The following is a 22,047-nucleotide window of genomic DNA, read 5'->3' as shown; positions in this document are numbered from 1 at the left end:
TCTCCCTGTGTTCCATGTCTGCAACAGGGACGGTGTCCAACCTGATTGCTTTGTGTCTTCTCCTGGATTTGGCACACAGTACACTTTTAATAAATGCCATCATACTCAGTATTATATTTTACGTCAGTGGATTGAATTTATCTATGCTAGGATCTACATGCTTAGAGTTACCTAGAGAGATGATGATGGAGTCTTCTGTCAGGAATGATGGATGGGCCTCAGCGAGATTATGCTTTCAATACTGCCCAGAAAATGTTCAAATAATTGAGGTCAAAATGCATTTTGGGGGGGCTTGAATCACTGGGTTAATGTTCATGTTACAGATCAATCTGTAGCCACCAGGAATATTCACCACCTACTTAGGGGAGCCACTGGTGGCACTAAAGGACCCAGACAACCCTGTGCCCACCCAGAACCAGCAGGCACTCATTATGTTACGTGTTAAATATGTTACCTAGGTTACATAATGTAACGTGATGGTGTCATTAAGACTCATGACAAAGTTCTCTGAGGAAAGTCTCAGTGTCTAGACTGCACTAGGAAGGGGAATTAGCTCAAATGGTAGAGCTCTCGCTTAGCATGTGAGAGGTAGAGGAATCGAAGCCTACGTTCTCCAAGGTTTTCCCCTTCTAGACTGTAAGCCTAGTGTGGGCAGGGATTGTCTGTTTTTACTGCTGAATTGTACTTTCCAAGTGCTTAGTACAGTGTTCTGCACACAGTAAGTGCTCAATAACTACAAATGAATGAATGAATCTCCGGAGGAACCACCAACTGCCCACCTTCTCCCCCCATGTCCTATTCTCCCTCCAGAGCTATTGTTGCATTCCTCTCCTGGGTCCCAGCAAACATGGGAACCACTTCTGAGCCACAAAACTTGGCAGCGGGAGCTGAGGCAGAGGGGGGCCAGCCACTGAGAATAAAAATGGTGGACACAAAGGTGGCTTGGACTATAACTGGACAGGGTGGTGACAGAATAGTTTAAAACCAGACTGTCTCATCTAAAACAGGGTGAATGGTCACCCCATCCTCAACTTTGATGCCTTGATGCAGAATTGCAGGGCATGAACTAGCCCAACTTTTGACCTCTAATGTTTGCTTTGCCCATTACCAGTCAGATACCATAGCGGGGTATCAAATCACAGGGAAGTCTGAATCACCCCTTCCAAAGGTCATTCAGGAACAGAAATGCCTTCATAGACTTTAGATTCTCCTTCAAAACACTGTAGGCTCGTTGTGGACAGGGAACATGTCCATTTATTGTTATATCGTATGCTCCCAAGCTCTTAGTACAGTGCATTGCACACAGCAAGGGCTCAATAAATATGATTGAATGAATGAATGAATGAACCAGGATGCAGAGAGACACCCCCCCAGAACCCTGGATCATTTCAGAGTCTGTAAGACCGCCAACTTCTAGGTTCAAGGCTGTGGGGAGGGGACAGGAGGGTCCTGCAGCCCAACTTACCATCGTTCCAGGGTGAGCCAGGGTGAACGGGACGGGGCCACTGGGAGCTGAATCCAGGTAACAGCTCATCCTGGGAACACCTAAGGGCAAAAAGGTCTCGTTACAAAAACGGGCATCACTCACGCAGACTGGAAAGAGGCAGGGAGAGGCCCAAAGCCTGTCTTAGAGGAGTTGGAGGAGGGAATGGGGTCAATCTATCAAGCAATCAATGGTATTTATTGAGTTCTTTCTGTAAACAGAGCACTGTACTGAGCGCTTGGGATAGTACAATAGAGTTAATAGCCAGGATCCTTGCCCTCAAGGAGCTGACAATTTGGCAGAGATGACCGACACTAGAATAAAATAGAGTGAGAAGGAAGCAGCAGAGTACAAAAATCTGTATAATAGGGCTTTGGGGAGAATAACCAAGAGCTTATGGAGGACAGAAGTACTCTCTCTAGACCATAAACTCATTGTGGGCAGGGAATGTGTCTGTTTATTGTTATATTGTACTCTCACAAGTACGTAGTACAGTGTTTGTGCACAGTGAGTGCTCAATAAATATGATCAAACTGAAGAAGAACTGAAGAACTGAAATTGCAGTTTCAGGGATTTAGAATGGGGAGATGTACCCAGTCCCTTCTCTCCCTCCTTCCCAGCTCACACCCAGTGTCTCCTCACCTTTTCACCATGGTTTATTCTAAACTCTTCCACCTCCAACCCGTTCTTCCCAGCTCACACCCTCCTTCCTGTCTGGAATCCCCTTCCTTGTTCTAACCTGTTAAACTGTACCTCTCCCCATCTCTAAAAGTCCCACCTCCTCCAGGAGACTTTCCCTATTTTACTTGCCCTTCCCAACTATCACTTTAGCACTTAGGCACTCTGAGCATCTCTTTCTGTAGCACTTTATGCCCATCAATTTAGCCCTTTACTGTTTTAGCACTTATCTATTCCCCCAGATGCCTTTCCATTCTCTTTTTCCAACTACCTGTAAATCCATTTGCATCTGTCTCCACCATGACATTGGAAGCACCTTGAGAGCAAAGGACTGTGGCCTTTACATCTATTAGACTCTCCCAAGCGCTTAGTACAGTGCTCTGCCCACAGTCAGCACTCAGAAGATACTACCAGTTGATTCACTCATCTCTCAGAAAGTAAGTTAAATTGGAGGAGAAAGGATTAGTCTGTCAAAAGTATTGATTGGGTACCCACTAAGTATAAGGTCCTGTACTGAAGGGTGTGGAGAACCTGGGGAAGGAGAATGGGGAGGAGGTAGAGGAAAATAAAACACAGTTCCTGCCTTTGAGGAACAGACAGTTCAATAGGCAAACACAAAGCCACAAACCTGCAAGTAGTCATAACGTACAATTGATGGAGGCTTAGCGCATAAAAACGACAAAGAGTTCAAACCACAGAACCTACTACATTATCAAAGAAAGGCCCAGAAAGTCATTCCGAAGATGAACAGCAGCGTCTGGGCGGGGCATCGACTGGGCAGCTTAACGCGGGACCCTTCTGACACACAGGAAAACCAGACAGCCTCTTATTCAATAGAGACGTTAACCTAGTGCCCAGGGACAAGCTGGAGTGAACTGAGTCCAGCGGGATTACTCCAGAAAGGCTTCCTGGAAGAGGAAGGGTATGCAGGACAGTCAGCTAGTCAGCTTGGTCAAGGTGGGGGCACACACAGGGATGGATGGGAAATAAAGGGACTGAGAAAGGTGAAGCTGCTTGAAGCTTTAGAGAAGAACCTCTGCACTGTCAAAAGGTCCCTTCGGAGAATGAGGGCTTCCTAGTCTCCCGGGTGGAGGAATGGGTGCAGAAATAGAAGGGATTAGGGAGGTGGCACCCTGAGGGGATGTGGGTATGGGGAGGAAAAAGCACACATAAAGGGAAGAATTAAGAAGGGAGAATGATAAAGGGGAATGTCACAAGGCGGGGGTTGAAATAAATGATTTCTGAAGTCCCTTTCCAGCCTCATGATCCTGTGCTGGGGATTAAGACTGTGAGCCCCATGTGGGACAGAAACTGTGTCCAACCTCATTAGCTTATATCTACCCTAGTGCTTAGAACAGTGATTCTATTCTCCATCTACACCCACTCCTTTGGAGAACTCATATGCTCCCATGGCGGATGATACCCAAATCTACATCTCCAGCCCTGATATTCCTCCCTCTCTTCTGTCTCGCATTTCCTCTTGCCCTCAAGACATCTCTACTTTGATGTCCTTCCATTACCTCAAGCTTTACATGTCCAAAACAGAACTTCTTATCTTCCCACCCAAACCCTGTCTCCCTGTGACTTTCCCATCACTGTAGATGGCACCACCACCCTTCCTGTTTCACAAGCCCATAATCTTGGTATTATCCTTGACTCTTCTCTGTTATTCAACCCACTTGTTCAATCCATAACTAATTCCTTCCAGTCCCACTTTCACAACATCGCTAAAATCCTCCCTGTCCTCTCCATCCAAACTGCTTCTACATTAATAGAATCACTCATCCTATCCCTCCTGGATTACAGTATCAGTCTCCTTGCTGACCTCCCAGACTCCTGCCTCTCCCAACTCCCACACTTCACTCTGTAGCCCACATCATTTTTCTACAGAAGCACTCAGGACATGTCACCCCACTCCTCAAAAAACTCCACTACATCAAACAAAAACTCCTCATCTTTGGCTTTAAAGCTCTCCATTCCTTGCCCCATCCTACTTCACCTCACTATTCTCCCACTGCAACACAGACCATGCACTTCACTCCTCCAATGCTAACCTTTTCACTGTTCCTCGATCTCACCTATTTCACCACCAACCCCTCACCCACATCTTCCCTCTGGCCCAGAATGCCCTCCATCCTCAAATCCAACTTCAAGACCTTATTGAAGGCACATCTCCTCCAGGAGGCCTTCCCTGACTAAACAGATGCCTTTCCTCTTCTCCCACTCCCTTCTTTGTGACCCTTACTTGCTCCCTTTGTTCCGTCCCCCTTCCTGCCCCACAGAACTTATGTACATATCTGTAATTCATTTATTTATATTAATGTCTACATCCCCCGCCTCTGGACTCTAAACTTGTTGTGAGCAGGGAATGTGTCTGTTTACTGTTGCATTGTACTCTCTCAAGTGCTTAGTACAGTGCTCTGCACACAGTAAGCACTCAGTAAACATGATTGAATGAATGAATGAATGCTTGACCCATAGTAAACACTTAACAAATACCATCATTGTTGAGTGCAGAACACTGCACTGAGGGCATATGCATGATTCTGGACATGCAACATAACAACAGTGATGTCCTATACACCGTTTTGCAGAAATGCACCAAGCTCACCTGAACTCTGAGCAAATCTCCAAGGAAAACTCATCCCACACTAATTCCAATTCCAGGAGAATAATGAATAATAATAATAATTGTGGTATTTTTTAAGTGATTACTATGTGCTGGAACTGCACTAAGCCCTGAGATGGATACACACAAATCCAGTTGGACACAGTCCCTGTACCATCCGGGACTCACAGTCTGAATCCCCATTTTGCAGTTGAGGTAGCTGAGACACAGAGAAGTGAAGTGTCTTGCCCATGGTCACACAGCAGACATGTGGCAGAGTCAGGATTAGAACCCAGGTCCTTCTGACTCCCAGACCTGTCCTCTATCCACAAGGCCACACTGCTTCCCTCATGGCTTGTTCTTTTGGTCTCTGAACTGATTGTCCATAAATGACCTTGACTCCCCTGGACCTCATTAAAAGGCAGATTCCTGTGTCCAGTTTCTGAGCAGGGATTTTGTCCCAGCCTTTAGAGAATTTTAGTCGTCTCCTTGAACTTGTTCCCTTCCACATTACCCATGCTTCAAACCCCAAAGTGTCAGAGTGCCCGACCAATGTCAGAGCAACAAGGAATAAATGCCAAAGAGTCATCAGTTCCTGGTAGAATAGAGCAAGATGAGATAGCTGCATCTGTCCGATGTTAGGAAATCAGCTCACTAAAATATCACCACTTCCGCTGATAAAGTGATATGTGGACGAGATAAGAGTTAATCTTTGGAGGAGAGACACTTGAGCAATTTTCTGTATGCTTAAGGAGCCAAAGACACCTAACATTAGTACTTAGCCCAACACTACTTAGGGCCACTGAGTTAGGATTGGTTCACAAATCACCAAACAGTGAAACTTGGGAAGCAGCATGGCCAAGTGGAAAGAGTATGGGATTGAAATCAAAGGTTCTAATCCCAACTCCACCACTTGTCTGTTCTGTGACTCTGGGCAAGTCACTCAATAACAATAATAATAATAATAATGGGGTGGCCCCGGCCATGGGAGGGGGGATCCGACGTCCGGCGGGATGACCCAGCACTTCAGAAACACCACCTCGGGGATCTTGCTCCCTGCCTGTGCGCGGGGAAGAGAAACACGATGAGGTGAATGGTCCCAGTTCCCCTCGACCGACCAGGCCCGCCCTGCCTCTGCGTCTGGCCCAAGGAGCGATCTTCGTGACTCAGTGGAAAGAGCCCGGGCTCCAGAGTCAGAGGTCATGGGTTCTAATCCCAGCTCCACCAACTGTCAGCTGTGTGACTTTGGGCAAGTCACTTTACTTCTCTGGGCCTCAGTTCCCTCATCTGTGAAATGGGCATTCAAACTGTAACCCCCGCTGCCCCCACCGTGGGATAACCTGATCACCTTGTAACCTCCCCAGCACTTAGAACAGTGCTTTGCACTATTACTCTATTTATTTTACTTGTACGTATTTATTCATTTTACTTTGTTAATATGTTTTGTTTTGTTGTCTGTCTCCCCCTTCCAGGCTGTGAGCCCGCTGTTGGATAGGGACCGTCTCTAGATGTTGCCTACTTGTACTTCCCAAGCATTTGTACAGTGCTCTGCACACAGTAAGTGCTCAATAAATACGATTGAATGAATGAATGTATATATGTTTGTACATATTTATTATTCTATGTATTTATTTTACTTGTACATATTTATTCTACTTATTTTATTTTGTTAATATGTTTTGTTTTGTTTTGTTGTCTGTTTCCCCCTTCTAGGCTGTGAGCCCGCTGTTGGGTAGGGACCGTCTCTCTATGTTGCTGACTTGTACTTCCCAAGCGCTTAGTACAGTGCTCTGCACACAGTAAGTGCTCAATAAATACGACTGAATGAATGAATGAATGAATGAATATTTGTTAAGCACTTACTTTGTGCCAGGCACTGTTCTAAGTGCTGGGGTGGATACAAGCTAATCTCTGTCCCTGTCCCACGTGGGGGTTACAGTTTCAATTTTACCAATGTGATAACTGAGGCACAGAGAATAATAATAGTGTTGGTATTTGTTAAGCGCTTACTATGTGCCAAGCACTGTTCTAAGCACTGGGGTAGATACAAGGTAATGAGGTTGTCCCATGTGGGGCTCACAGTCTTCATCCCCATTTTACAGATGAGGGAACTGAGGCTCAGAGAAGTTTAGTGACTTGCCCAAAGTTACACAGCTGACAAGTGGCAGAGCCAAGATTTGAACCCACAACCTCTGACTCCAAAGCCTGTGCTCTTTCCACTGAGCTAGAGAAGTGAAGTGACTTGCCCCAGGTCACACAGCAGACAAGTGACAAATTGGGGATAAGAACCCATGACCTTCTGACTCCCAAGGGCTGTGCTATATCCACTTCATGCTGCATCTCTCTACACCATGCTGCTTCTCTTACCTTCTCTGTGCTTCAGTTTCCTCACTTATAAAATGGGATTAAATCTAACTCTCTCCTACTTAGACCGTGAGTCTCATGTGGGACAGGGACTGTGTCCAATCTGATTATTTTGTATATGCCCCAGTGCTTAGTACAGTGCTTGGCATATGGTAAACACTTAACAAGTACCATAATGATAACGATATTATAAAGCTCATTATGGAGAAGGAACGTGTCTTCTATTCTGTTGTACACTCCTAAACTCTTAGAACAATGCTCTGCCCACAGTAAGTGCTTAATAAATACGACTGATTGATTGATTGATAATAACTCCACAGGAAACTGCAAATTGGTCAGTGGTAGATCTTTTGCAAATAAAGGGTTTTCTCCATGTCATATCCTCCAACGTCAACTCATTTAGGTACTTACAGCCATTTGTAGCACTTTTGTGCTATCCTTTCCCTCTCAAGTTCCAAGCAATTATTTACTCTCCTAACAGTCTTTCCATTCTCTTTTCAGTTCCAACTGTAAATTATTCTGAGTCTGTCTCCTGTTAGATTGTCAACTCCCTGAGGGCTGGGATAGTGTCTTCCACCTCTACTGTACTCTTCAAATCCTGTAGTTCTATGCCCTGCCCATTGTAGGGACTCAGTAAAATCACAGCCCTGTTCCCCAGAGTCACATGTTCAGCTCTGATGTCAAGTTGTTTTGCACTGAAACAACCAGAGATGGAAACTCAAAGAGAAAAATGAGAGAGATGACCTCCCTCCCTTCTGGGCTTCTTAATGGGCAGGGGTTTGGGGCGGGGGGGGGGGGGGGGGGGGGGGGGGAGAGGGGGAAGTAGAGCTAACAGGGGTCTTGGAACCCTCAACAGAAAGAGTTCAGGCCCCTCAGGGGAAGTTGATGTGAGAGGAAATTCAGAAAAACCCTCCCCAATTGGAGGAAGATTTCTTAATTGAAGAAAAATAACTATGACATTTGTTGAGCACTTATTCTATCCTGCCTTGATTATTGTATCAGCCTCTCCCAAGCACTTAGTTCAGTGCTCTGCACAAAGTAAGTGCCCAATTAATCTGATTGATTTATCGACTCATTGATTAAGCACTTAATACAGTGCTCTGCACCCAGTTAATATCATTGATTGATGGACTGAATGATGAAGCACTTACACTATGAGGAATGTGATAACCTGACACATTCCTTGAGCCACAGAGGGTTCACAATCTATCTAATCCCATTTTGCAGATGAGGAAACAGAGGCTCAGAAAGGCTAAGTGATTTCCCCAAGATCACCCAGCAGGCTAGTGGCAGAGTAGGAATTAGAACCTGGATCTTCCACTTCATGGTCCTTTTCTCTTTCCACTAAGTCACGTTTCAAGTGATTACAATTACTTAACCTTAATTATCATATCTATTATAATTACAAATATCAGTATTAAATGAGAATATTCATTATTGATTATTCATGATTGATTTATCTAGAGTCATTGCTCAAGGACTATAACTGCTTATTGTCAATTAGGATACACTGAAAATTCACAGTCCAAGTGGTCAAGACCCTTCTGGACATGCCTGATGCCTAAGGCTGAGTGAAAACAAAGAACCTGATCAGAGTTATCCCTCTCCCCAATGGATGGGTCTCTGATTGGCCTTTAATAATCAATCAATCAATCAAGCGTATTTATTGAACATTTATTATGTGATGAGCACTGCACTATGCACTTGGGAGCATACACTATAACAGTTTTGGTAAATGCTTCCCCTGCCCACAATGAGCTTACAGTCTAAAATCCAAGTGATTCTTAAAACCCTTTAAAAAATAGTGAGGATGGCAAGTCTCAAAGCACAGAGCAGTTTCTAATAGTAAGCTTCACTCACCCCTGGCCTAAAAGCTACTTCCCAGGAGGTAGCTAGACACTTTGGGTGTAGCATTTGTCAGCACCAGTATTTACTGAATCAATCAGTGGTATTTATTAGGAGATTACTACTTGTAATCAATCAGTCAATTAATCGATTGAATTTATTGGACTCACTGTGTACAGAGTGCTGTACTAAGCAGTTGGGAGAAAAACAAGAAGGTGAAGGAGGAGGAGAGGGAGAAGGAGGAAGAGGAGGAGAAGGAGGAGGAGGAGGAGAAGGAGGAGAAGAAGGAGGAGGAGGAGGAGAAGAAGGAGGAGGAGGAGGAGAAGAAGAAGAAGAAGAAGAAGAAGAAGAAGAAGAAGAAGAAGAAGGAGACGGAGAAGGAGAAGGAGAAGGAGAAGGGGGAGGAGGGGGAGGAGGGGAGGAGGAGAAAGAGGAGAAGAAGAAGATGGAGGGGAGGAGGAGAAGGAGGAGAAGAAGAATAAGGAGGGGAGGAGGAGAAGAAGAAGGAAGGGAGAAGGGGGATGGGGAGGAGGGGGGAAAGGGAGAGGAGGGAGAGGAGGAGTAGGAGGAGAAGAGAAGAAGAAGAAGAAGAAGAAGAAGAAGAAGAAGAAGAAGAAAAAGAAGAAGAAGAAGAAGAAGAAGAAGAAGAAGAAGAAAAATTATAGTACTTGTTAAGCACATACTATGTGTCAAGATTGATCTAAGTATTTGCATGGGTACAAAGTAATCAGGTTGGACAGTCCCTGTCCCATATGGGGCTCAATAGTAGGGAAGTAGGATTTGATTTCCATTTTACATATGAGGAAACAGAGACACAAAGAAGTTAAGTGACTTTTAAGGTTTCACAGCAGACCAGTGGCAAAGCTGGGATTAGAACCCGGACCCGTGCTCTTTCCACTAGGTAACACTGCTTCCCTACTAGGGCCTCATTACTTCTTGTGTTCTACTAACCAATCAATGGTATTTATTGAGTGTTTACTGTGTGCAGAGCCCTGTACTAAGCACTTGGGAGAGTACAATACAACAGAGTAGGTTGGTACATTCCCTACCCACAACAAGTTTATTAGCCCACTGAGTGCTGCGCCCGCTCCAATTCTATCTTCAGAGCATGCTCCAAGTAGTCAAGTGGGAAATAATTGTTCACGGTGACGATGATGATTACGAGAAATTCTCACACTTCTATTTCAAAGTGCCCAATCTTAGAAGGGGTGAAAATAGTAATCATGTCTTTCCCCACAGATGAACACTGTTCCTCCCATTGTATTATTCACCATCTGGAATGGCGCAAAACCACTGGTTTCCACCAGCGAGACCTTTCCCAAATAACAGGCTTTCCCATTAAAGCAGCTTTCCTGCTATTTGATGAGGTGGTCTAGTGGAAAGAGCAAAGGACTGAGAGTTAGGAGATCTGGGTTCTAGTTCTGGGTTCTGGCTCTGGAATCTGGGTTCTGGCTCTACTAATTAATAATTAATCATTGTAATATTTATTAATTGCTTACTATGCATCAGAGACTGTACTAAGCGCTGGGATAGATACAAGGTAATCGGGTTGGACACAGTCCCTGTCCCACATTGGGCTCACAGTCTTAATCCCCATTTTATAAATGAGGGAACTGAGGCACAGAGTTGTGAAGTGACTTGTCCAAGGTCACACAGCAGGCAAGTGGTGGAGTCAGGATTAGAACTCAGGTCCTTCCAACTCCATGGTCTGTGTTCGATTCACTAGGTCATGTTTTTGTCACCAGCCTGCCAGTGACGTGGGATATGTCATTGATCTTTTCTGTGTCTCTGTTTCCTCATTGTAAAATGGGAGTCAAATTCCTGTTCACCTCATCCCTAACCCCAGTTAGATTGTGTGAGCCCCATGCGGATCCAATCTGGTAATCTTGTATCTACCTCAACCCTAGCCCAGTGTTGATACATAGTAAGTGCTTAACATATTCCACAGTTATTACTGAATATTTAATTTCATCAACTCACCCTAGGATTTCCTAGAATATGAGCCCCTTAGATCATTACACACACACACACACACACACACACACACACACACACACACACACACACCCCACCCCCCCACCCCCCAGGGGGGGATTCTTGCTTTGGTCTCACTTGCTGGAGATCCAGTTAAGCAGGCCTCAGACCAATGATGGAGAAGCAGCATGGCGTGGTGGATAGAGCACGGGGCTGGGATTGAGAAGGTCATGGGTTCTAATCCCAGCTCCCCCACATGTCTGCCTGGTGAGCTTGGGCAAATCACTTCACTTCTCTGTGCATGTTACCTCATCTGTAAAATGGGGATTGAGACTGTGAACCCCACATGGGACAGGGACTGTTTCCAATCCGATTTGTTTGTATCCACCCCAGGACTTAGTACAGTGCCTGGCTTAGAGTAAGCGCTTAACAAATACCACAATTATTACTATTATTTGGACTAAGCCCTTAGGAGAGTACAATACCACAGAGTTCTCAATCTGAGGGTTGTTTTCTGAACAAAGGCCAGATACCCTAATTTTACCCAAATTACTCAGCATGGTGTAAGCGAGTGATTAGAGATGACTAACCTAGTTTATTCACTTGTAATATTGATCCAAGGAAGGTCCATTGAATAACAGGGCTGACTAACTTCATCGTAACTCAAATAAATGTGTCAATAATCCCTGGAGTCTCTAACTGGCACTTGAGTCCAAGTTTGCCACCTATCCTGCCCTGTGCCCCTTATCACTCTCTTTAAACTCTCCTCTGCATCTTTTAAAACAGTTCCCTGTTTCCCTGTGGCTTCTGGGCAGCCTTCCAATCACCTGCACCCCCAGAATTAGTGCCACAGAGGAGGTGGTGTCATAAAGTCAAAGCCAATATTCTATAAAGCTGAAACGGGGGAAATCTGGACAGGAAAGGGCCTGAATTTGAAGCAGCTGAAGCCAAAGACCATCAGGATGTGCAATTTATCCATGAGCAGCCTTTCTTTTAGAGTAAACTGATTCCTCAGTTGTGTTTTTTGTTAAGTGCTTATTGTGCACCAGGCACTGTACTAAGCACTGGGACAGGTACAAGATAATCAGTGGACACAGTCCCTGTCCCACATGGGTCTTCTAGGTTAAGTAGGAGGGAGAACAGGAATTTAATCCCTATATATATATATAGGTTGGTACATATATGTATATATCAAATGCCATTGCATCTTTTCCGATTCATAGCAACTTTATGGACATATTTTCTCCAGAACGTCCATTCTTCTGCCATAATCCGTAACCTTGCTAGTAGCTCTTCCATTATCATTGTTAGGGTTTCTATCCATCTAGCTGCTGGTCTGCCTCTTCCATGTTTTCCTTGGACCTTTCTTAGCATTAGAGTCTTCTCCAGAGAATTGGTCTTCTTCATGATGTCTCTAAAATATGCTAATCTAAATCAAGGCATTTGGTCTTCCAAAGACCACAGTGGCTTAATTTGCTCCAGAACCCATTTGTTTGTTTTTGGGGCACCCTGTGGTATTAGAAAAAGCCTTTTCCAACATCACATTTCAAAAGAATTGGTGCTCTTTCTATCCTGTTTTTTTCATTGTCCAGCTTTCAGATCTACACTGTGTCACTGGATACATCATAGAATTGACAATTTGTATTTTTAAGGCAAATAATCCCCCTTTAACAGTTGAGGAAACTGAGGCCCAGAAAAGTAAGTGACTTGCCCAAGATCACACAGGGAGAAAGGGGTGAAACCAAGATTAGAATCCAGGCCCCAACTTTTTCTCCTCGGCCAAATATCTGCTTTCGCACAGTAACTCATACCCCTGAAAAGGGGAAGTGAAGAGATTGGGGATGGAGCGTGACCTAGTGGAAAGAGCCCAGGTTCTAATCCTGGCTCCACCACTATTCTGCCGGGTGATCCTGGGCAAGTCACTTCACTTCTCTGTGCTTCAGTATCCTCATCTGTAAGACAGGGATTCAATCCCTGTTCAACCTTCTACTTAGACTGTTAGCCCCTTATGAGACAGTCTATGTCTGACCTAATTGATTTGCATCTACCCCAGTGACTTGAACAGTGCTTTGCACCATAAAAAAATAAAATTAAGTACAGGGTTTGGGGATCACAGGGCACAGCTTCTACCCCAAAGCACTCCCCCAAACAGACCCAGCACGAGGCTGCATTTCCCAGCTAGTGGAAAAGTAGAAGAGTTGAGCTTCTCAGGCCCCAGGTTTTCAGTCACAGCCTACAGCAATGGCACACCAGATCCCCTTTGGGGGTCCGCATGAGATTCTCTCTGCCGAAGCCAACCCCCAGACCACCTAACTGAGAGGGAGTGTGGCCTAGTAGATAGAGCATGGGCCTGGGTTGCATTCTAATCCCCTGTTGCTCTGTTGCATGTCTGCTGTATGACCTCCGGCAAGACATTCATTTCTCTGTACCTCTATCTCATCTGCAAAATGGGGAGTAAGACTGTGAGCCCCACGTGGGACAGCGATAATGTCCAAACTGATTAACTTGCATTTACCCCAGTGTTTAATACAGTACCTGGCACACAGTAACTGCTTAGCAAATACCATTATGCATATATATATACATATTTATACAGTATATTGGGGGTAGGGATCGAGTCTATCAACTCTATCGAATTGTCCTCTCCCAAACACTTAGTACAGTGTTCTGCACATAGTAAGGATTCAATAAATACAATTGATCAATCGATTGATTGAACAATGAGGCTGGCTCAGAAACAATGGAAGGCTGATATTCTGTACCTTGTGGGTGAGGAAAGTATCTGCCAACTCTACTGCTGTACTCTCCCACAATAAGTGCTCAGTAAACACCATTCATTGATTGGACCAACCTGGATGTGCAGGGATCAGTCCCTGTGAAAGAAACCAGGTTTCTTTGGCACCCTACACCTAGAAGAATTCAGATCTCTTCCCCACCCTGGAGTATCTCCACCAAGAGACACATATCAGTGTTCAAAGCCTAAACCTCTTCACCTTCCCTGCTCAGATCACTGATAACCCAAGTCAGATTAGAAGCAGCATGGCCCAGTGACAAGAGCACAGGCTTGGGAGTCAGAGGATGTGGGTTTTAATCCCGGCTCCACCACCTGTCTGCTGTATAACCTTGGGCAAGTCACTTAACTTCTCTGTGCCTCAGTTACCTCATCCGTAAAGTGGAGACTAAGACTGTGAGCCTCATGTGGGACAGGGGACTGGGTCCAACTCAATTACCTCATTTCTACCTCAGTGCTTAGAAAAGTGTTTGGCACATAGTAAGCACTTAACAAATACTATTATTATTATTATTATTATTATTATTATTTTATTATCAGAGGAGGGGAGCCCAGCTAGGGCACCTAACTAGGGTATTTATTAAGTGTCTACTATGTGCCAAGTGCTGGCTCATTGTGGGTAGGCAATGTGTTGTATTGTTATACTGTCCTCTCCCAAGTACTTATTACAGGGCTCTGCACCCAGTAAGCGCTCAATAAATATGACTGACTGACTGACTGACTGACTGAAAGTTACGGGATAATCATATCAAACACCGTCCCTGTCCTACAGGGAGCCCAGTCTGAGAGGGAAGGAGAGCATCCAGTAAGTCCTCAGAAAATAGCACCGATTGATAGATTGTCAGCAGATGTATACTACCCCCAGCTTAGTGCCTTGCCTTTAAGGCATTCAATCAGTTCTCCCCCACACTTATCTTCACTCATGTCTCCCACCACCATCCAGTTTGCACATTTTGCTTCCCCAACACCAACTTGTTCAGGGTACCTTGCTCTTGTCTCTCTCCATCCATCCTTTGCCCAGGGCCCTCCTTTCTGGATCTCCCTCCTGCTTCCCTGTCTTTAAAAACCTACTAAAATCTCTTCTCCCCTGGGAAACCTTCCAAGACTAATTTCTCTTCTCCCCACCTTATTTTCCCTCCCTTCTGCATCACCTAGGCACTTATTCCCACCCCCTAAGCACTTAGATACTCACCCCACTCCTCACCACTAACACTTATGTCCAAATCCTTATTCCCGGTGGCTTCACCTATCTGTAATGTACTTTAATATCTGTCTCCCCTGCTAGATTGGGAGTTTCTCGAGGGCAAGAATGATGTCTACTTACTCTGTTGTGCTCTCACAGGCACTTAGTACAGGAGTCTGCCCACAGTAAGGGTTTAAAAAATGTCTGTGATTGATGGACTGCTTTTACAGATGAGGGAGCTGAGGACCAGAGAGGTTAAACTGGCCTAGTGGATAGAGCACAGCGCTGGGAGGCAGAAGAACCTGGGTTCTAACCCTGGCTCTGCCAATTGTCTGTTGTGTAGCCTTGGGCAAGTCACTTCTCTTTCTCTGTGCTTTAGTTACCTCATTTGTAAAATCAATCAATTGTATTTACTGAGTGCTTACTGTGTGCAAAGCACACAATTGAGAGAATACAATATAATGATATAATGGACACATTCCCTGTCCACAATGAGTTTACAGTCTAGGGGGAAATTAGAGGGGGATTACAATTTGAATTAAGACAATGAGCCTCATATGGGATATAGACTGAGTTCATTCTAATTAAGCTTGTATCTAGCCTAGCATTTAGTACAGTGCCTGGCATATAATAAATATTTAACAAATACCATTTTTAAAAAGTGACTTACCCAAGGTCACTTAGCAGGTCAGTGACAGAGACCAGACAAGAACTCACGTTTCCTGACTCCTGGTACTGTGCTTTTTCCACTAGACTATGACTCCTCCCATGCAGGAAGTTTAAGATCATGGTGATGATAACAATAATAATAATAATGATAATAATAATAATAATAGTATTTTCTAGAGATGCTGTGTGTCCTAACAGAAAGAACATGGGCCCAGGGGTGAGACGACCATTGTTCTAATTTTGGCTCGGCCACTTGTCTGCTGTGTGACCTTGGGCAAGTCACTTCACTTCTCTTTGCCTCAGTTCACTCATCTGCAAATGGGGATTCAATACCTGTTCTCCCTCCTACTTGGATTGTGATCCCCAGGTGCAATCTGATGATCTTGTACCTACCCCAGCACTTAGCACAGTGCTTGGCACATAGTAAGCACTTAACAAATGCCACAATTCTTCTTATTATTATTATTCTCATTATTATCATGTGTCACACACTCTGCTAAGCGCTGGCGTAGCTACAAGCTCATCGGATCTGACCCAGGGACTGTCCCACAAGGGGCTCAGAGTCTCAGAGATACAGGAGCAGAAACAGTAAGGGGTGTGATCTTGAAAGACAGACCTGCAGTTCTAGGGGAAAGAGACTGCCTGAAAGCATGTCACTAAATGACCACCTAGGGGATTATGGCTTTATATTCCGGATCTTGTTAATTGCCATCAGAAATACTCCAGAGCCTTGAACGGCCTGCCTTTCCCATAACACTTCCCATAAATGGTTGAATGAATCATTGCCACTGGGAGGCAGGGGTCGCAGAGGCTGTGAGGTGAGGGAGCTGGTGGGGGAGTGAGGGGGGAGGGGTAGAGGGTAACTGTTTTTGAGGGAATGAGATTGGTGGACAACTCAAGACCCTGGACCCATCTTAGATTTAGTCAGGATTTTGGGGCACTTCCTCTCCCCCTGTTTCCTTTTTTTGCCTGTTATTTTTTTTCCTTCTGAGGCTGGAATTGGATTCCTTCCCCCAGGCAGAGTTTAGTCTTTCCTCAGTTTTCATTGCTCGCACAGCTCCCGGTTGGTACACATGTGCCTCTGGATCCCCTCATCAGGCCAGAGAGGAGTTGATGGAGACCGAATCCACCCAGTGCTCTGCTTCATACCTTCCTCCCCCCTGGCTTGGGTCTCTATTCCTCCTCCTTCTCCTTTTGAGCTGGGAACCCCAGCCCCCTCTAGCCTCAATCACCGGCTTGGACTGGCGATTTGTCTTGGGGAAAAATGGCGCCTGAGAATAATAATGGTCACATTAGTCAAGTGCTTACTATATGCTAGGCACTAGGGTAGAGACAAGATAAACAGACAATCATCTCATGGCAAAGACTAGTTAGGCCCTGGGCATTCGGAGGCCAGAGAATCCCCCCAGCCAGATCCCAGCTCACCTGATCTGCCTGGGAGAGGGAGGGTGGGACCCCCCTCCCACCATCCCCATCAGACCCCTAGGGCTTTGCCCCAAATGGGGACGGAAGGGGCTGGGTGCCTGCTGTTGCTGTTTGTTATCTCATCGTCTCTTTGGCCAGGATGGGAGTTGTTGATTTACAATTAGAAGCAGCAGGCTTTCCCCAAATATTAATATTAATCACTATAAGACCAAACACATGAAAAGAGCTTTTCATCTTCAAAGTACTTTACCGACATTAAATCGCTTCACCCCACCCTCTTCCCAGTCTGGAGAACACAGGTAAACTGAAAGGACGTGGTCCTGGCCAGAGAGGTGCACAAGGGGGGAGGGCACTGTCTGCAGAGAACAAAGCAAGGCCTTCCAGAAGCCTGGATGATGGAAGAGTCTCAAGGTCAAAACTTGGGGGACTCAAACAAGGTTGTAGGAATTATCATTCATAATGTGCATTTCTTGCTGATAAACAAACAGCCTCTCCTTCAGCTTCACCCCAGGGCCAAGGAACCAAGTTGAGTTTGGAACAGAAAGAAGATCCAGTTATCCCCATGCTAGCTGGATTCTCCATCAAAGGGACCCCGGAGAAGATGTAGCCGCAAATTAGGAATTGAGATGCCTAATGGAAACACAGATTGTTTCAGATTTCTGTATCCTACAGACAGCTTCTTTGGAGGTGTTGGGCAACTGCGGCCCTGTCCGAGGGGTGGGATGGGAATACAGCATATTCCTGTCCCCCTTCTCTCCTCCAGAATTCTCTGAGCTCTGATTTCTGGGGGATGGAACAGGGGGAACCAGAGGGAATCAGTGAAATCTACGTTTAGCTTGCAAGACTGAAAGCCTGTGCAATTTCCTCTCCAAAGAAGAGATTCATTAAGCGGCCAAATAAAAATGTTAAACAATAGCACAATTGGAAGAGGGAGAGATGAAGAGAGAGAAACAGAGAGAGATAGATGGAGTGATATAGTGAAACAGAGACAGATGGACACATCGAGAGACCGAGACATGAGGCAAGCGAGGGGAGAGAGTGACTGAGATTTAAAGAGAGACTGAGAAAGGTAGGGACACAGAGAGAAACAGCTCCGGAGACATACAGAAAGAGGGAGAGAGAAACTGTGCCCAGTAAATTGGCAAACCTCCCTGAAACATGTTGAATTTTGCTCTTAAGAGGAAGGGGAGGGCAAACACAGACAAGATTTGATACTAGGCAAACAAGCTTCTGAGTTTGGTTTTCAGTAGGATGACCACAGCAACATGCAAAACCCCTCTCCTCCCCCCTCACCACCCACCTCCAGCCATTCCCAAAGTCGATCCCAAGACAGGCTGAAAAGTTTTCGTCAAAAATCCATTCCCACTTACTGCTAGCCGGAGGAACAGAGGAAAGCATGTGTCCCAGGCTTCGCACACTTGTCTGCCGCCTCGCTCCAACTACCTGCAGCAGGGATCCGCTGTTCGGAAGCTAAAGAGGATGGAAGGACCATAATGTTCCTAATAGATCTGCCTCCATAAATCGGGAGGTGTGGTCAAGCTGCGAGCTCCTGAGTGTGGCTTCTGACATCACAGCAGCCCCAGCAGCAGTAGCAGCAGCAGGGGACTGCCCAAGACCCCCTGGCTGTCTGTGGAATCATTAAGTAGCCTTCTGAGTCCCAGAACCAGGACCCGTAGAGAAATATCTCTGCAGTTCTGCTGGTTGGGAGCTTCTTCTACGCTTACCGGGAGCCTGTCCTAGGCAGGAGATCATCTGTGTTCTGTGTCACTGACCTTCTTCCAGCTGCAGATCTCAAAGTGCCTTCCCCAAAAATCCCTGTTAGCCCTCGGGAACTTCCCCAGAAGGAAGGGTGTGTTAGGGCTGGAGGAGATAAAAATAAAAATAATAACAATTGTGGTATTTGTTAAGCACTTACTAAGTGCCAGGCACTGTTCTAAGTGCTGGGGTGGACACAACCCAATTAGGTTGGACACAATTCCTGTCCCATATGGGACTCGCAATCTTAATCCCCATTTTACGGATGAGGTAAGTGAGGCCCACAGAAGGGAAGTGACTTGCCCAAGGTCACACAGCATACACGTGGTGTAGTCCAGATTAACTCACCTGTGCTGGGCAGCAGCAGCATGGGTGAGAGTTGAGGGCAGATACTATGCAGAAGAAGGCAATGAAATTTTATCATTCAAAAACTTTTATCATTCAAAAACTTCTGAATTTTTATCAAGAAAAGTATACCAAGAAAATTATGTGAATACACTACTAGAACAATTGCAAATGAAGGTGGAGTGCTCCGGGAGAGATGTGCCCATGAAGTCACTATGGGTCGGAGACAACTCGACAGCATAAGAGAAGACGAGAATAACAGATGTGTGTTTTAGCACAAGTTATCTTTATATTTATGCAATTGTGCCTTTTCAAATGGATATTCAGTGATATAATTGGATTACTGGGTTAGCCTCTCCCATTAGAGTGTAAACTCCCTGTGAGCAGGGTGGTAGGATGAACCTCTAGACTGCGAGCTCATTGTGGGCAAGGAATGTGTCTAATGCTATCATTGTACTCTCCCAAGTGCTTAGTATGGTTCTTGGCAAACAGTAAGCACTGACTAAATATGATTATTAATAATAATAATCCATCCGATGATCAAGGTACTGGAGAAATCTGTTCTGCTGCTTTATTCCACAACCAGTGGCTTTCCCAAGTCGAAGAAAACCAGGAGGTGCAGTTTTTTATTCCCGATGCATGGAGCAGTGAATTAGGATCAGATTCCCTCTCCATCTCTTGTAGACTGAACGGCTGTCCATTGGAAATGCGGACAGGCTGGACTCCAGCCTGGCATGAATCGAATCCTCAATATTGACTGGCTGCTGTGTTGCTCCCTCTGCCCTCAACCAACCATTTCTATCTCATCCCTCTTCACTTCTCACCCACCCTACCTGATTCCACATGGCTTCTGTCCCCAACATTAGTCTCCCGTCAAAAGTGAGGGATGGGTCTTGGTTCTGAGATTTGAGGGCTAAGAACCTGCAGGGAGGAGTTGAATGCATGCTAGTTGTTTGTGTGGTGCTACTCACGTGCCCTCTCCCCTGCCAATTACTCTTTTCCCACTGGTGACTCAAGTGCAACGAGCAAGTAGGCGGGCAGGGGTGCAGCACATTGCGAAGCACACGTGAAGGTGTTTGTTATGCAGAGAACATCTAGGGCCAAATTAACCACAGCACAGGGCTGGTGTTGGGCCAATGCGCCGTGGCCTGGCAGACAGTTGGGTTGGTAGCCATTGTGATTTTTGGTAGGCATATCAGGCACTGATTTTTCAGGATTCCTGTAAGTCCTGTCCACCCGAAGGAACATCGCTGGTGATTCTTCAGTCAGAAACCTTCACCCCTGAACTGCACAGGCAGAGCCGAGCCGAGAACCCAGGGGTCCCGTTTCCCAGGGCCTCACTCTCTCCACTGGACCCCCTGCCAAATAAAGCTCATCGGCCTAATAATAATAATGATGATGGTATTTGTTAAGCACTTACTGTGTCAAGCACTGTTCTAAGCACTGGGGTACATACAAGATAGGTTGGACCCAGTCCCTATCCCACATGGGTTTCTCAGTCTTGACCCCCCATTTTACAGATGAGGGAAATGAGTCACAGAGAAGTTCAGTGGCTTGCCCAAGACCACAAAGCAGGCAAGTGGTGGAGCTGGGATTAGAACCCAGGTCCTTCTGACTCCCAGGCCCATGCTCTCTATCCACTAGGCCATGCTTCTCTAAGTCTACAATCTCAGTGGATCTGTCAAGGATGAGGACATGTGGGTGAGACTCAAATACAAACATTAACAGCCCCTCCATCCTTACCATCAGCAGAAGAGGGAACAGGCCAACACAGCTGAACTAGAAGAGATAAAGGGCTACAAAACAGGAGAGAGAAGAATTTAGGACTATTCATAACGCTGTTCCCTGGAATAGATCTCGCCCATTTCCCGGTCTAAACCAAATCCTCTAGCTCATTGCATAGATGAGGGGAAGGGAGGATTGTGTGTGCATCTGGACCCCAGGCATTGGAGCTTCTTTTTGCCAGATTTCCAGGAGAGAAACTAGATTGGGGGCAGAATCATTCAAGAAAACCAAAAATGCTATCCCAGGAGGGCTCAGAGTGAGCTTTCTGTTTGTCTCTGTGGTGGAGGAGGGCCAGGTAAGGGTTTGTGGGATGCGTGACCTAGCTGATAGGTCAAGGGCCTGGGAATCAGAAGGTTATGGATTCTAATCCCCTTTCTGCCACTTTCTCGCTGTGTGACCTTGAGCAAGTCACTGCACTTTTCTGGGCCTCAGGTTATCTGCAAAATAGCAATTGCAACTGTGAGCTCCATGAGGAAGGGGACTGTGTCCAACCCAACCGGCTTGTATCCACCCCAGGGCTTAGTTTAGTGCCTGACACAAAGTAAGCACTTAACAAATAACACAATTATTATTATTATCATTATTGCTCTCCAAGTGAAAGGCCAGTGGGCAGTGTCGTAGGTTGGAAGCAATTCTGCCCAGGGCTGTGGTGGGAAAACCATTGTCGGGCCTTGGGATTTGACTGTGAGTCCATTGTGGGAATGGGACTCTGTCCTACCTGATGAGTGTGTATCCACTCCAGCACTTGGTACATTATTTGGCAGATAGGAAGCACCTGACAAACATCACACCTATCATTATCATTATTATTATTGCTATTTGAGCAGGGCTCATTGGGAACAACATCTGGCCACAAGCCGCTGTCAAACAATCAAATCAGGGCAGATACTTGTCTCGGGTTACATCATTAAATCTCTAAGCAAAGTACTTGCTCATATATGAGCAATTGATTTATATATTTATTTTAATGTTTGTCTCCCCCTGTTAACTATAAGCTTGTTGTGGGTAGGGAGTGTGTTTGTTTATTGTTATACTGTACTCGCCCAAGCTCTAGGTATAGTCCTTTGCACACAGAAAGCACTCAATAAATACAATTGAATGAATGAATGAATGAATGAATCAATCAATCAATCAATCAATCG

The 22,047-nt window shown here is 45.5% G+C and overlaps 1 protein-coding gene across 1 annotated transcript in view; it reads right to left on the bottom strand.

The window, feature by feature from the left end:
* Window positions 1-18,447, bottom strand: part of ETS1 (ETS proto-oncogene 1, transcription factor) — a 174,620-nt gene extending 156,173 nt beyond the window's left edge. Inside the window, exons 1-2 of the mRNA XM_038753736.1 lie at window positions 18,391-18,447; window positions 1,466-1,545 (exon numbers count right to left, since the gene is read on the bottom strand). Of these exons, the coding sequence (XP_038609664.1) occupies window positions 1,466-1,545; window positions 18,391-18,418 (108 nt within the window). The 5' untranslated portion in view covers window positions 18,419-18,447. The remainder of the gene's footprint in view (window positions 1-1,465; window positions 1,546-18,390) is intronic.
* Window positions 18,448-22,047: the final 3,600 nt, after the last annotated feature.

Source organism: Tachyglossus aculeatus, chromosome 11, assembly GCF_015852505.1.
Source record: "Tachyglossus aculeatus isolate mTacAcu1 chromosome 11, mTacAcu1.pri, whole genome shotgun sequence".
Lineage (NCBI taxonomy): Eukaryota > Metazoa > Chordata > Mammalia > Monotremata > Tachyglossidae > Tachyglossus > Tachyglossus aculeatus.
This window is presented reverse-complemented; position numbering and strand designations above follow the sequence as displayed.